Source organism: Somniosus microcephalus, chromosome 2, assembly GCF_052327205.1.
Source record: "Somniosus microcephalus isolate GS21.2 chromosome 2, FLI_Smic_1.0, whole genome shotgun sequence".
In the NCBI taxonomy this organism is placed as follows: domain Eukaryota; kingdom Metazoa; phylum Chordata; class Chondrichthyes; order Squaliformes; family Somniosidae; genus Somniosus; species Somniosus microcephalus.
In genome coordinates this window covers 230,339,892-230,357,049 of record NC_140988.1, presented here as the reverse complement: position 1 = coordinate 230,357,049, position 17,158 = coordinate 230,339,892, and the positions used below count along the sequence as shown (strand labels likewise).

The 17,158-nt window shown below is 46.4% G+C and overlaps 1 protein-coding gene across 8 annotated transcripts in view; it reads right to left on the bottom strand.

Moving 5' to 3' along the window:
• The window catches only part of spata18 (spermatogenesis associated 18), a 188,800-nt gene that overhangs the window by 44,027 nt on the left and 127,615 nt on the right, over positions 1-17,158 (bottom strand). For all 8 annotated transcript variants that reach the window (XM_085969940.1, XM_085969939.1, XM_085969942.1 and 5 more), the window contains one exon: positions 14,575-14,750. In XM_085969940.1, coding sequence (XP_085826066.1) covers positions 14,575-14,750 — 176 coding nt within the window. The remainder of the gene's footprint in view (positions 1-14,574; positions 14,751-17,158) is intronic.

The following is a 17,158-nucleotide window of genomic DNA, read 5'->3' as shown; positions in this document are numbered from 1 at the left end:
AATGAACCCCACATACAGGTAACATCTACCCCAGAAACAGTAGTATCGGAAGCTGATGAACCAGCCGACAACAGGGGGCCAGAATCGCCTCCGCACCAAGAGCAAGACACTCAGGAAAGGCGCTATCCAGAAAGGATCAGGAAGCCGCCCCAAAGACTGAATCTATAAATGGACTATATTCAGTTAATGTTGCATGTTAAAAGTGTTAATTGTTAAATGAATGTTATGGTACTGTTAATCTAAAAGGGGAGGAATTGTAGTGTATGTGCCTTTAAGGGGAGAACTACTTTTTACAGCTCCTGTATACTGTAGTACCGGCAGTGACCACACCTGTATATAACCCTGAGTAGGGATCTGTACTGTTTAGTTTTAGAGCAACCCTCATCCAGTAAACACCTGTTGATTGTTTCTCTGCAGTCTCTGTCGATTATTTGAAGGACACACTACCTAAGATTTACGGATTCAACAAGAACGAGGTCAAGTAGGTTTTTCCCTCATGTTGGTTATCTCACCATCAGCCGCAGGTCCAGTCAAGACTCGGCCAGCTCGGTCAGTAGTGGTGCTACCAAGCCACTCCTGGTGATGGACATTGAAATCCCCCACCCAGAGTACATTCTGTGCCCTTGCTACCCTCAGTGCTTCTTCCGATTGGTGTTCAATATGGAGGAGTCCAAAGATGTGCAGGTTAGGTTGATTGGCTATGATAAATTGACCCTTAGTGTTAGGGGGATTAAATACGTGGGGTTACGGGGATCGGGTGGGATATGTGTCGGTGCAGGCTCGATGGGCCGAAATGGCCTCTATCTGCACTGTGGGGTTTCTGTGATTCTGTGATTCTGTGAGTACAGATTCATCAGCTGAGGGAGGGCGGTAAGTGGTAATCAGTGGGCGGTTTCCTTTCCCATGTTTGACCTGATGCCCTGAAACCTCATGGGGTCCAGAGTCAATGGAACTCCTGGGGCCACTCCCTCCCAACTGTATACCACTGTGCCGCCACCCCTGGTGGGTCTGTCCTGCCGGTGGGGCAGGGCATACCCAGGGATAGTGATGGAGAAGTTTGGGACATGAAAGGTATGATTCTGTGAGTATGACTATGTCAGGCTGTTGCTTGACTAGTCTGTGGGACAGCTCTCCCAATTTTGGTACAAGTCCCCAGATGTGAAAGACTATTCCACTACATGTTAAATCTGTATTGGATATATATTTTGTGAGGTCACCTTTGTATTAACCAAAAATGTACCTGATGACTACTAACAGATTGTAAGCACTTGTTATAACCTCACAGATGCACCTTGATTCATTGTAGCACATGTATTTTTTTTACAGTTCTTTATATGATCACCTTTTTCATATTAATCAAAGTATACAGTAGTCATAAAACCTAAAATTTGTCAAGCTTTGCAACACTGAGAAGAAGAAGCATTCTGCCTTCACACAATTAACATAGTGTGAGAATCAACTAACTGGTCCTGGGACTAGTTAAGACACTGGGGTCGATTTTATCTCAGGTGCGAGGAATTGGCGGGTTCCCCGAATTTAGTGATTCCCACACGATTCTAAATGGGTCTATGAGATTGATGCAATTTTTACTCAATTGGCCAATTGATTTCCAGTGTGTGGGAAGCCTTGGCAATTGAGTATTTCCAGTCAGAAAGTCGCAGAATATGACATCACCATTGCTGCTGCTTTTAAGGTCCACAGCAAGCCTTGCTTCCTCTGCAGGCTCCCAAGCTTCACCATTAAGATGGCACAGGAGCCTGCAGGAGCAACGGGTAGCGGGAGGGCCAGATCTGCCCCCAAATTTGATGAGGCTTCACTGCAGGCATTACTGGATGGTGCTAGGGCCCACAGGGAGGTCCTGTTCCCTTCCTCAGGGAGGAAGAGACCTCCCAGTCAGACCAAGGCTGTGTGGCTGCAGGTGGCAGATCAAGTCAACTGCTTGGGGCTCACACAAAGAATGTGGTTGCAGTGCAGGAAAAGATTCCATGACCTTCTTCGCACTGGAAAAGTAAGTACTGTATGATTTTCCATCACCCTCAATCTGATCCCCATTGCCTTTCCTCACCAACACTCAGCTTTAGCAATCTCTTCCTGCACACCCCACTAGACACTCACATCCATGCACCCTTACCCATTCCCTCTCTTTCTATGCTCACATTCACAGAACTATGCCAGCGTGCAGCCCTCATACTCCCTCTCACTCTGATGCTTTCAACACAACTGACAACACACAGGGAGGGCCCTTGGTATTGCAACCTCACTCCATCTTTGTCTCCTTCTAAGTATCTATGCTATGCAATCTCTGCACTCACTCCTTCATTCTCACTCAACCTCCACTTGTCTCCCTCATTGCAGGAAAAGAGAGCTCACAACAGGAGAGAGCAAGCCAGGACAGGAGGAGGGCCGCCCTCATTAGCCCAGCTCACCCCCTGGGAGGAAGGCGTCCTGAAGATTGCCGGGGCTGACCGAGATGTGGACGTTGGGGAAGGACAGACAGGAGCATCCCCGCAAGCTGGTGACAGAATAGTTTTCCATCTCTCTCATTGGCATTGCATGAGTCGCTGATAATGATTCTGAAGCTACATCATATGGACTTATGATCATCTGCAAAATGCAATGTGCATGTAACCTTGGCATCACATCTCTAACTTTTTCCTTGACTCCCCCACAGGACCATCGAGAGCCCCCATCCCCACTGTGCAGGAGGAAGAGCCTGAGCAGCCGGACTCCTCAGAGGAATCTGCAACCTCTGAGGGCGCAGCGTCAGCACAAACAAGCGCACCCAGCACCAGCGCAGACACTCACACCTCGGTGGGACCTTCGGGACATAGAGTAGAGTTGTCACCTGGTGTATCACAGCTCACAAGTGAGCATCAGTAGATTGTGGAGACAGGAACAGCAGTGGAGAGTCCTCATCGGAGGGCGCAGGACTCTGCCAGCTCAGCTCAGCTGCATGTCGACCCTCTGCCTCTGGGTCCATCCGTAAGATCAGAGGTGATGGAACTCCATGCACAGATGCAGGAGTCTCTGGCAGGTTTTGTCTCTAGGGTCGCTGCGAGTGTGGAGCGAATGGAGGAGTCCATATTGAACATGAGCAGAGCCTTTGTGGAGTCATTGGCGCATGAACGCATCAACACGGAAAGGATGGCTACCTACATGGAAATGATTGCTGCCTCCGTGGTAAGGCTGGCTACCGTAGAGGAGAGGATGGCTACGGTAGAGGAGAGGAGGGCAACAGTAGAGGAGAGGATGGCTACGGCCATGGGGGAGCTTAGTCGCCAGGGTATGGAAAACATGGTGAGTGTTCAGAATAGAATGACATCTCTTGAGGAGCGATGGGCATCTATTGAACAGAGAAACCAGACCTTCATGGAAGTCCTTCTGAGTAGGACTGCCATTGTAGATACGAGTCCCCATGGCCCCCCTGATGTGCAGCAAGCTGCTCTCAAGCCACTTGCAGGCACTGAGGGGGACCTGACCCATGAGAGGGAGGTTGGTGGCAGACCTCAAGGAAGTGGGGGCTCCTCTCCAAGTGCTCACACTTCCATGCCACTGCAGAGCCCTTGGTCAGAGCCCCGCCGGAGTCCACACCCAACGGAGATAGAGGTCTCAACCCCTGCACAGCCGCAGGAGCAGCAGACTGCTGGTGAGCCCTCACAGGCTCGCCATCCCAGAGGATGCCCGCCAAAGGTGTCGAGACAGGAGCAGCAGGAAAGTGAGCAAGGGGCCTCCATATCTGCTGAAGCCACAGGGGAACCACTACGTAGGAGCACGTGTAAGAGGAAAATAAAGCACAAATAGTCACAAGGGTAGTCACTTGGGTGAAATGCTGTGTATTTTGTAAAAATGCCATCAGTTTGTTTTTCATAAAAATTCTGGGCAACTTCTGCAGTTGTGGCATATGTCATTTCGCGAATGGGGCTGGAGGTCCTCTAATGCCAAGAGGGGAAGGAAAAAAAGGCCTCCCATGCTTCTGGTAGGTGCCTCAGTTGAGGAAGCGCTGAGTGAGGGTGGCGAGAGGGGTCTCACAGGAGGTCACACTGGAGAAGTGTGTGAGGCTCCAAGCTTCCACAGGTGTGGTTAGGCCTGGTAAAAGTTGCCCCAGACCTGAGACAACAAAGTCCTGCCACCTGCAAATGATGACTGATCAAATATCCTCTTTAATGTTGGACCTGCATCTGATAGTCAGCAAGCCAATAGTGTTCACGCCAGGTTTCACAGGCGTGATCCCCACCAGGCGCGTTTTACGTGGGGAAAGGGTTAAACAGGCAAGGGCCTTTTAAAATGGGATTATAAAGGCCAATCAGTGCTGTTTAAGGGCTCTAAAGACCAGTCCCGCCTGTTGCAGGCGGGACTGATTCGGGTCAATCAGACACACCTAGGTTAAAATGGCATGGAGCCGGGAACCAGGCGGGGGGGGTCCCAACCCCCAGGTTTTGCGATTTTAATCCCCCGCACGCCTAAAAGCCCACCTGTTGGCTGCGTTAAAATCGAGCCCGCTGTCTTTACAATAGGGTCTTAGAATTACCAGGCCTGGGACCAGACAGTGTTTGTAGAACAGGAGATAACAGGTCCTGAAGTTGCTGGCTAAGGCCTTGAGAAAAAGCAAGAGTCAGATAAGATGGAGGAACAGCCCTCTTGCTCTATTGTAGGCCGATGATTGGTCAGCCATGAAGGTATGACATCTTGAGGACCAGTCAATCACCCTTTGTCCATCAAAGGTAGGGATGAGACATGGGCGACTCTTCTTTCCTTTGTCTGAAAAAAACCTTAACGCCCTATTGGCCACCCCACCCTTTGGAAAGACCCCAGTGGGGTAGATACCTGTGTCAATATCGACCCCTGTAACCACCCTCAAAAATGGCATAAAAGGGGACAACTTACGAGAGTTAGGCTGTAAAGCACCAGGAGCAAGGGCTGACCCTGGAGAGGAACCAGGCAGCAGTGGCCCACGAGAGGAGGATCCAGATCCGAACAGAGGATACCCCAGGTGGGGTGAAGAAAAAGCAAGGGCCAATGAACAGAGGATACCCCAGGCGGGGTGAGACCAAGGCAAGGGCCAACGAACAGAGGATACCCCAGGCGGAGTGAGGTGGAAGAGACCCCAGGTGGGATGGAAGCTTCCTTTAAGACTCCTATCAAGAGGGCATGAACTTTACCCAGGACAGATCGGGTGATATAATTCTCGTTCTGTACTGTAAACTACTGCTAAGGCACATATAAGTGCTGACCTTTGTGTAATACCTAATAAAATACCACTGTACCATATTGGAGTCACGTCGAACAATTGGGCAAGGGTGCAAAAACCCTGACGGATGTTAGTGAGGAGGACTTTGCAGGCTTGACTGGGCTGGGTGTGCCTTTGTTGTGTCTGAATCCGGTGCCTAGGTTGATGCCTGCTGATCTGTCTGGTTTTATTCTTATTAATGTTTTTTGTAGCGGTTTTGATACAACTGAGAGTAGTTAAGAGTCAACCACATTGCTGTAGGTCTGGAGTCACATATAGGTCAGACTGGGTAAGGACGGCAGATTTTCTTCCCTAAAGGGCATTAGTGAACCAGATGGGTTTTTACGACAATCATTACCATTACTGATACTAGCTTTTTATTCTAGATTTATTTAACTAACTGAATTTAAATTCCTCAGCTGCCTCTGGATTACTAGTCCAGTAGCACAACCACTATGCTGCCATAACCTAACACAAACACTATGCTGCCATAACCTAACACAACCACTATGCTGCCATAACCTAACACAAACACTATGCTGCCATAACCTAACACAAACACTATGCTGCCATAACCTAACACAACCACTATGCTGCCATAACCTAACACAAACACTATGCTGCCATAACCTAACACAAACACTATGCTGCCATAACCTAACACAACCACTATGCTGCCATAACCTAACACAAACACTATGCTACCATCTTCTTGTACATAAAAGTGGTTATTTACCAACTTTGCCTTGCAAAAAAACAAAATACCTGCACATCAGAAAATTACTCAGCAAATCTCATAATAGTCACTTATTTCTGAGCAAATATATATGACTAATTTAAAATATATGTGTTAATGTCTTCATTAAAATAGTGAACAGAGTAAGGTCATAACTCAAAGTTTCGGTACACTTATTCACAAACAGTAACTTTTAGGCTAAGAAGAAAATTATAAATCCTGGGAATCTGAAAGAAAACTAGAAAATGCTGGAAATGCACGGCATGCTAATTAACATCTGAAAGAGAAAGATTTTGTATAGGGCCTGAAACTTTAACCTTCCTTTATCTTTCAGATGTTAATCAGTCTACTATGAATTTCCAGCACTTTGTTTTGATTTTGAGGTTGTCCTTGAAGTGGCAGAGCAGAACAAAGTGATATTGAATTCTGTCTCAATTTATTGTGGTTGTTGGTTAAATTCAACTTTGGAATGATGCTCATTTAGTGTCATTATTCAAAAGACTATGTCATGAGATTCCTCTGAGCTTTTCCTGCTTAGCCAGCTTTACTTTGCCACAAGTGTGGCAGAAATCCCTTTTCCCCCATGTAAATGGAGTTCAGGTACAGATCAGCCATAATCTAACTGAATGACGGAACAGGCTCGAGTAGCTGAATGACCTACTCCTGTACCTCCGCCTATGGTATAAAGGGAAGTGGTGTCAAATCACGTAGAGTAATGTTCCACAAGTGGCTGTTTAGCCTTGTATACAAATAAATATACTTCGAAAAACTTGAGGCCTTATTTCACATCGTACAAAAAGCTCACTTAGTGCGGTAGTGTAGTGGTTATGTTATTGAACCCATAATCTAATTGAACACCTCGATGGGCTGAATGGCCTGCTCCTGTTCCTATGCTTTGGATCCAGATCCATGGGATTACTTGTTCAGGGCTCTACGATGCTGTCAGTTGTCTGCAAGGTGGGTCCCTTTGTAGTTAGCCTACAAGAGAAGACCTTCAGGTCCACTATGCAACTATATGAAGTATAACCTGCTATCAGGAAAGATTGAACAGGCTGGGGCTCTTTTCTCCAGGAAAGAGAAGGCTGAGAGGTGACCTGATAGACCTTGTGGGGAGACCAAAACTAGGCATAAATATAAGATAGTCACTAATAAATCCAATTGGGAATTCGGTAGAAACGTCTTTACCCAGAGTGTAATTTAGTAATTTTAAATCTGAGATTGATAGATTTTTGCTAGACAAGGGTATATAGAAAGATATGGAGCCAAGACAGGTGGATGGAGTTAAGGTACAGTTCAGCCATGATCTCATTGAAATGTGGAACAGGTTCAAGGGCTGAATGGTCTTCTCCTGTTCCTATGAGTGGTTAGTGTAGTGTATGTACCTTTAAGAGAGAACTACTTTTACAGCTCCTGTATACTGTAGTACCGGCAGTGACCACACCTGTATATAAGCCCTGAGCAGGCATCTGTACTGTTAGTTTTTAGACTACCCTCATCCAGTAAACAGCTGTTGATTGTTGATCTGCAGTCTCCGTCTATTTATTGAAGAACACCATACCTTAAGATTCACGGATTTAATAGTGGTGACGAGGTCGATTCGAACCTACCTGCAACTCTGCATTTCCTCCCAAGGATTCGCTCCTGGAGGACAGTGGAAGAAAGTCGAGGCCAGAAGCACGGGCGTCGACCACGAGCAACCGCCCAGTCATCTGGCAGAGAGTGAGCATCGCAGGGGAGGCTGTTGAGAGCTGGGCTTGGTTCTCCAGCCACGACGATCCAGCAATAGGCTGGCAACAGGTACAGCGCAGACCCTTCCCGGACAGCGGCGGCTGGAGCCGACCGACGGCACAGAAAAGGCCGAGCAGCGTCGACGGGGTAAGAGAGAGGGTAAAGCGCACAGGGCGCAGCCGGGGGTTGAAGACCGAGCGGCATAGACGGAAAACAAAAAGAGAGAGAGGGTAAAGCACAGCCGGGGTTCAGGACCGAGCGGCGGCAACGAGAGAGGTGCACAGGAAAACGCGCAGAGCGCAGCCAAGGCTCAAGGGCTGAGCAGCGTCCGCGGGGGAAGAAAGGAAGCGCGGGAGACGCCATTTGAGCCGCGGAGAAGAAGGGAGAGCGCGGGAGACGCCATTTTTGAAGCCGCAGCAGAGAAGAAGGGCGAGCGCGGGAAGAAAGGGAAGCGCGGGAGATGCCATTTTGAGCCAGCGGAGAAGAAGGGAGAGCGCGGGAGACGCCATTTTAGCCAGTCTAACCACACCCAGGGATGCCGAAGAGTGGCAGTGTCACAGCGTTCAACAATGAAGTTGAAGATTGGGCGACATATGTGGAACGCATTGAGGTGTACTGCAAGGCGAATGAAGTGCCAGATGCCAGGAAAGCACTGGTTTTGTTGAATTCCATGGGTGCAAAAACGTATGGCTTACTGTGAAACTTAATAACCCCAGAGAAGCCAGTGGATAAGGATTTCGAAAACATAGTGGAAATCCTACAGGACCACTTAAATCCCACACCGCTGCTGAGAGCAGAAAGATTTAAGTTTCACAAAAGGAACCAGCATAAAGACGAAAGTAATGCTGAGTATTTAACGGAACTGCGCAAGCTATCGAAACACTGCCAGTTTGGAATGGGACTAGCAGATACGTTAAGGGACAAGTTTGTGTGTGGGCTTCAAAGTGAAGGAACCCAGAAACGGCTTCTATCAGAAAAGGATCTTACGCTGGACAAGGCTTTCTGCATGGCAGTATCACACGAAGCAGCCGCACGGGGCGCTGCAGAGATACAACGGAGACCAAAAGAATATGGCACCAATGAAATGTCATATGGAGCAGGGAAGTGTTATCACTGCGGCAGAACAACACACGACCAGAAGGATTGTTGGTTCAAGGACCAAGTGTGCAGACAGTGTGGAAAAGCAGGACACATAGCAAGAGTCTGCAGGTCGGGGAAGAAAACCAGCAGCAAGAAATCTCCACAAGAGAAGTACAAAAAGGTACATAAGGTGACGGAGAGTAGTTCAGACGAACAGAAAAGTGATACAGACTCCGGAAGCAAGGAGCTGGGTTGTCTGGAACTACATAATGTAAGCAAAATGGAGGATCACCAGACTATCTGGGTCACGCTCAAGATAGATGGAGTCCAAGTGAAAATGGAATTGGACACAGGATCAGCCCTAACAGTCATAAACCGAAGGGACTACAAGCGGCTATTATCACATATACCCTTGAGAGATATAGAGATTGTCTTGAAGACGTACACGGGGCGAAAAGTCTACCCCAAAGGAAAAATAAGGGTGAACGTGATATACAACGGCCAGGAAATACCAAAAATGGACCTATATGTATTGCCAGATGGAGGACCACCACTACTAGGACGTGAATGGATCCGGAAGATACAATTAGATTGGCATTCCATACAGGCACTGACGGTAGAGGCCAAAAAGGATGACGATGTCACATCTGGACTACTGTCAAAAATGCTAACTGACGCACAAGAAGTGTTCCAGGAGGGACTCGGAACACTAAAAGGCATAACAGTGACGATTAAAATAGAGGAAAATGCAAGCCCAAAGTTTTTTAAGGCCAGACCGCCCAGCCGTCGAAGCAGAGCTGGAAGGTTTGGAATGTTCAGGAGTACTGTCCAAAGTGGACTGGAGCGAGTGGGCTACACCCATCGTTCCTGTAATGAAGAGGTCGTTGAGTAATACGCCTGGGGAACCAAAGAAGGTTCGCATCTGTGGGGACTTTAAGGTGACAGTGAACCCAGTCCTTCACACTGTACAATATCCGCTTCAGCGGATTGAAGATATTTTCGCCTCGCTATCTGGAGGAAAATGCTTCACTAAGATTGATCTGGCCCAGGCGTACCTGCAAATGGAGGTAGAAGAAGCCTCGAAACAATACCTCACGATCAACACTCACAAAGGTCTCTACCAATACAACCGGCTGGTGTTCGGGGTAGCATTGGCTCCGGCTATTTGGCAAAGGGCAATGGATCAAGTCCTGCAAGGGATTCCAGGGACCCAGTGTTATTTGGATGACATCCTGGTCACGGGCAAAAATTACAGTGATCACCTCGCCAACCTGGAGCAGGTGCTCACTAGATTGAAGGAATATGGGCTACGAGCTAATCGCCACAAATGTGAGTTTTTCCAGAAGCAAATCTCGTATTGTGGCCACGTTATTGATGAAGAGGGGTTACATAAGTCCCCTGAGAAGATTGAGGCAGTAGTCAAGGCTCCAGCACCGGAAAATGTGTCACGGTGGCATAGTGGTTAGCACTGTTGCCTCACAGCACCAGGTACCCGGGTTCAAATCCGGCCTCAGGTGACTGTCTGTGTGGAGTTTGCACATTCTCCCCGTGTTTGCGTGGGTTTCCTCCGGGTGCTCCGGTTTCCTCCCACAGTCCAAAGATGTGCGGGTTAGGTTGATTGGCCATGATAAAAAAAAAATTGGCCCTTAGTGTTCGGGGGGATTATACGTGGGGTTACGGGGTTACGGGGATAGGGCTTGGGTGGGATGGCTGTTGGTGTAGGGATCGGGTGCTAGGGTTTGGATGATCAGCTATGATCTCGTTGAATGGCGGAGCAGGCTCGAAGGGCCGAATGGCCTACTCCTGCTCCTATCTTCTTTGTTTCTATGTTTCTAACTGAGGTCATTCCTCGGACTACCATAAGTTCTTACCAAATTTGTCTACAGTATTACACCCACTGAACACCCTACTGCAGACGGGGGTACCATGGAAGTGGAATGACGAATGTAAACGAGCTTTCCAAAACTGCACAGAATTGACCACATCAAAAGAGGTGTTGGCCCATTTCAACCCAGCACTACCAATTCGGTTGGCGTTTGATGCATCACCCTATGGTATTGGAGCGGTGCTGTCACACAAATTCCCAGACGGGTTGGAGAGGCCAGTAGCCTTTGCATCTCGGTCACTAACCTCAGCCGAGCGCAACTACGCCCAGGTTGACAGGGAGGCCCTCAGCCTAGTATGGGGAGTAAAAAAGTTCAACCACTATCTGCACGGGCAGAAGTTCACCTTGCTGACTGACCACCAACCACTTGTCTCCATCTTTAATCCAAAGAAGGGCGTTCCGGTGATGACTGCGCAACGGCTACAAAGATGGTCCCTTTTTCTAGGGGCGAACCAATATGAAATAGAGTATAAGGGCACGAAACAGCATGGAAACGCTGATGGGCTATCACGCCTGCCACTGCCTACTGTGGATGAAGCACCAGCAGTGGACCCTGTCGAAATATTTTATTCGTCGATAATTGAACGCTTGCCAGTAACTAACGCGGATATAGAGAAGGAGACCCGAAATGATCCGACACTGTCTCGGGTATATGATTTGACGGTGAAGGGATGGCCAACACATGGCGACTCACTGTTGCCAGCATTCTCATCCAGAAGAGAACAGCTGTCAGAATGCCAGGGGACAGTGATGTGTGGATCCCGAGTGGTAATTCCACCCAAGTTAAGGGAGAGAGTGCTCAATGAGCTTCACGAAGGCCATCTGGGAGGGGTGAAAATGATAAGCCTTGCTAGGGCTTATGTGTGGTGGCCAGGAATCGATCAACAAATCGAGGACCTAACAAAGAGCTGCTCAGGATGCCAGAAGGTCCAAAATGCACCACCACATGCCCCTCTACACCCATGGGAGTGGCCCTCCTCTCCATGGCAACGGGTGCATATTGATTTTGCTGGTCCATTCATGGACTCAATGTTCTTAATAGCAGTGGATGCGCACTCGAAATGGCCTGAGGTGATCAAAATGTCCTCCACCACTACGGAGAAAACGATTGCAGTCCTACGGACCATATTTGCCAGGAACGGCTTGCCAGAGCAGATTTGCTCTGATAACGGACCACAGTTTGTGTCCGAAGAGTTTCGGAAATTTATGAGAAGGAATGGGGTAAGGCATTACACATCCGTCCCGTATCATCCAGCCACAAATGGATTGGCTGAGAGGTTCGTACAAACCTTTAAAAAGGCAGTAAGGGCATGTGCGATGACGACATTCCACTGCAGCACAAGGTGGACAATTTCCTGTTAGCCTACAGAAATGCGACACATGCAGTTACCAACCAGACCCCGGCCATGATGTTCTTTAACTGAAGGTTGAGATCTCGTCTGGATTTGCTCAGACGAAATGTGTGAAGAAATGTTGAGAATAAGCAATTCCAGCACATCAATGAGAAGCCGACAAGGAGCTTCAATGTAGGACAACCAGTCTTGGCCCACGACTACCGAACAGAGAAATGGCAACCCGGAACGATATGCACACGGCAGGGGCCATTAATGTACACAGTGGATGTCGGGGAGAACATTGTGAGACGCCATGTCGACCAGATCCTAGCGTCACAGGAACGAGTTAACCCCATGTCTAGCGTACCTGGTGATGAACCCGACATACCGGTAGCATCTACCCCAGAAACAGTAGCATCGGAAACTGATGAACTAACCGACGACAGGGGGCCAGAATCGCCTCCGCACCAAGAACAAGACACTCAGGAAAGGCACTATCCAGAAAGGATCAGGAAGCCGCCCCAAAGACTGAATCTATAAATGGACTATTTCAGTTACTGTCCATGTTAAAAGTGTTAACTGTTATTTGAATGTTATGGTACTGTTAATCTAAAAGGGGAGGAATTGTAGTGTATGTACCTTTAAGAGAGAACTACTTTTACAGCTCCTGTATACTGTAGTACCGGCAGTGACCACACCTGTATATAAGCCCTGAGCAGGCATCTGTACTGTTAGTTTTTAGACTACCCTCATCCAGTAAACACCTGTTGATTGTTGATCTGCAGTCTCTGTCTATTTATTGAAGAACACCATACCTTAAGATTCACGGATTTAATAGTTAGAATGTGGAACTTGCTACCACAGAGAGTAGTTGAGGCGAATAGCAAAGATGCATTTAAGGGGAAGCTAGATAAGCACATGAGGGAGAAAGTAGTAGAAGGATATGTTGATAGTGTTAGATGAAGAGGGGTGGGAGGAGGCTCATGTGGAGCATAAACACTGGCATGGACCAGTTGGGCCAAATTGCCTGTTTCTGTGCTGTAAATTCTATGTAATTCTATGTAAACGCGATTTCCAGCACACATCCGGTGAAGTAATGTCAGAGGCGTGGCAGCAGCTTTGAGGAATTTCCCGGGCTATGCTTTTGGTCAAGTAAATTGTTAATTTCTTACACTGCTTATTGGATCTACTTTTATGTATACACTTAGTATCACAGATCGTGTAATTCAATGAATACAACAACAACAAACCTACATTTATAAAGCACCTTTAAAGTTGTAAAACGTCCCAAGAAAATATACATCTATTATCTTTGTATTCTACTGTGATTTGCACTGATAAAATGCTGTAAAAAGATGAGGTCGATTTAAATTTTGGAAACAGCAAATCAAAATGTGAAGCAGTTCAGCAACATTGAATAGAAAAGTGATTATCCAATTGACCTTCATGAGTCTGCAGTAACTTTGAAGCAGATTGATTACACAATATCAATAGGGAAGGAAAAGGGATTTCTATTCCAATAAAGTTCATTTCTCAACCTGTAACATGGATCATTTAATTAACAATGTATCATGGCTTAGGTTATCATCAGTAGCTTTTAGAATTGCTTCTTTCCAATATCAATTCTCTCCAGTATCATTGCAGACATTAGATTGATGCATTGTTTTCCCTTTTTTAAAATAAGGGCCTAGAAAGAATTGTTGGCAATATCAGTGGATAAATACGTACATGTTAATATGACACTCCTCTGTCTGCTATTTTAGAAGGGTGCTAACACATTTGAAATAAATGGGTTAACAATTGGGTTATAAATGCAAGTCTTTCTTTAACACCCATGTAATAAAAACAGATATGGGAATGCCATACAAATGCATTAAGCTCCTGTCCACGGATATCACGGATAGTGATTTCTAGGTTAAATAGTCAATTGGGATACAAAAAAATAGAGTAACTATGGTTAGATATTACTGATTGACCTGTAACTCAACACATTTAAAAGATTCCCGTGGAATATCATAGCACTGATTGTTGTATGGAAAATTATTAACTCATATAAGATGCCATCAAAAATAAAGTTTAAAGGTAGAATGTTGCCATTAGCAAGTTACTGGCATAATTTCCAACACACAAAGTACCAATGATGTAATGTATACTGTGAAAATGTCAAAGTGTCTCAAAACCATCTGAGTTGCTTGCTTGTGATTAAAGTTATGTTAACCCCCCCAGGCTCTTTCCCTCCCCAAAATGGGGACAATCCCCCCTTCAATTAGGGCGTCATTCATGGTTTATGCATCTTTGACATTCATGGACTCCCTATAAATGTAACATCTCTGGTGTGATATGTTAGGTTTACTTGCATTTATATAGCACCTTACATGACCTCAGAATGTCCTAAAGCGCTTCACAGCCAATGAAGTACTTTTGAAGTGTAGTCACTGCTGTAATGTGGGAAAACGCGGCAGCCAATTTGTGCAATGGTGGGTTACTTAGCACACGCTTTCTCCAGATGTGTAGGAGGCAATGCCAGTATTTCCCACCACAAACACTATTTTGCTCATTGTGATAAAATGAAGGGCACTCTCACTTGTTCTCATTGAAGAGTTCACCATCTGTCGTGAAGGCAACGTCAAGTGGGGGCTCCAGCGTCTGCAAGGCAAAGGCTACACGACACACGTCACGGATAAAACTGCTGATCAATATGAAGTCGACCTCAGGCGGGAAGGAGATCTTTGGATTGACGCTCAAGCTGCGTATCACATCCTGTTGAAACATGAGTTGATTTTTTACGGGCTACCCTACAGTTAAACATGTCTCCTCCACTATAAATGTTCCACAAGAATGTGGGTAAATCAACATGTGACTTTCAGCACTAACATCACAACACCATCATCTGACTATAGGCCAATTATAGTTGGTGGCTGATCTGCAGTTTTAGAAAAATTCAGTAAAACAAGCTAGAGATTCAGAGCATGCTTTTAGAGAGGGTGTGTTAGTGACATTCTCCAAGTGTTGAGGAGTTAAATTAAAAACATTAAAAAAATATATTTAATATATGGTAAAACTTGGTATACATTCCAGTACCTAAATTTTATTCAATGTTTTGAAATCCTTACAAGTTAGGACAGCAATCCACTAGCGTGCTTAGTCTGGTTGAGATTATCGTAAAACTGTGCTAGTGTGGCTTCAAAATGCTGCCTCAGTGAAGTGTACATATTATGGCTGCATTGTACTGCTATGTTGTACATTAAACTCAATGGCCTCTGTTAAGTCTGTGTGTTCTAGTTGTAATTACTAACACAGACTACAAGATTAAAGTTCAACAGGTCTTTACTGGTTGGAGGTCAGGACTATACTAAATACAATACTCCTACACAGTGCTTATATACCGGTGGTCACCACCGGTATTACGTATACAGCAGCCAGAGAAAGTAGTACATCTCTTAAGGTGGAACAGGCTTAAGTTCTCTTAAGGTGGAACAGGTTACATACACCACAATCCTCCCTTTTTAGCTTAACAGTCATATCCCCATTTAACATAACATAATAACATATATAACTTCAGGTATAAACAGTTCAAAGGTTCAGTCTCTCAGGAGGCCTTCTGATTCGGTTTGGATAACGCCTTTCAGTGGTCTCTGATTCCTGTTGCTGAGGTGACTCCTCTAGTTGGTCTCCCATGCATTGGGTGTTATCATCCTCAGGTACATTCCCTGCCGAGGTAGATGCTTCAGGTTCATTAACGTCTTCCACAGTTGTCTCTGTCGCAACCATGGGTTCGACCCTTGCTCTCGATTCTACCAGTTGATCCGCATGACGCCTTATCACATTGTTACCAATATCTACTGTGTACATCAGAGGTCCTTGTCTGGCCCGAATTGTTCCGGACTGCCATTTTTCATTTCCATAGCCCCTTGCCAACACTGGTTGTCCTACGTCGAAACTTCGAGTGGTCTTGTTATTAATATGCCGGAACTGTTTGTTTTCCACTTCCCTCCGCACATTTGGTTTTAACAAGTCCAACCTGGACCACAACCTCCTGTTATAAAACATCATGGCAGGACTTTGGTTAGTCACTGCATGAGCGGCATTTCGATATGCCATTAGGAAATTGTCCACCTTGTGCTGTAGCGGAATCTGATCATCGTTCATGGCCTTTATTGCCTTTTTGAATGTTTGGACAAATCTCTCGGCCAACCCATTTGTCGCCGGATGATATGGGGCAGAGGTATAATGTTTCACCCCATTCTTCTTTAAGAATTTTTGGAATTCTTCCGACACGAACTGTGGTCCGTTGTCCGAACAGATCTGTTCTGGCAATCCGTTCCTTGCGAATATTGTTCTTAACACCGCAATTGTCTTTTCTGAAGTAGTGGTATTCATCTTGATCACTTCTGGCCATTTGGAATGTGCGTCCACCGCAATTAGGAACATGGAGTCCATGAATGGACCAGCAAAGTCAATATGTACGCGTTGCCATGGGGCTGAAGGCCATTCCCATGGGTGTAGTGGTGCGATCGGAGGTGCATTTTGCACTTTTTGGCACCCAGCGCAGCTTTTCGTCAACTTCTCTATCTGTTGGTCAATACCCGGCCACCATACATAAGCCCTAGCAAGACTTTTCATCTTAACTCCCCCCAGATGACCTTCATGCAGTTCTTTTAGAACTCTTTCCCTTAACTTGGGAGGAATAATCACTCTTGTCCCATACATCAAAGTACCATGGCAGACGGACAGCTGGTCTCGCCTTGCCGAGAATGCCGGTAACAGAGGATCACCACGTGTTGGCCATCCTTTCACTGTCACCTCGTAGACTCTGGACAGTGTCGGGTCGTTCCTGGTTTCTCTTTCAATACTTGCATTGGTGACTGGTAAACACTCGATGATGGTCGAATGAAATAACTCAACAGGGTCAACTTTCGTCGTTTCTTCTGCTTCAGGTAGTGGCAGGCGCGACAGCCCATCAGCATTGCCATGCTGCTTCGTACCTTTGAATTCTATTTGATATTGATGTGCCCCTAGGAAAAGGGACCATCTCTGGAGATGCTGTGCTGTCATCACTGAAACACCCTTCTTAGGGTTAAAAATGGATACCAACGGCTGATGGTCTGTCAGAAGTGTGAATTTTTGGCCCTGCAGGTAATGATTAAACTTCTTCACTCCCCATACAA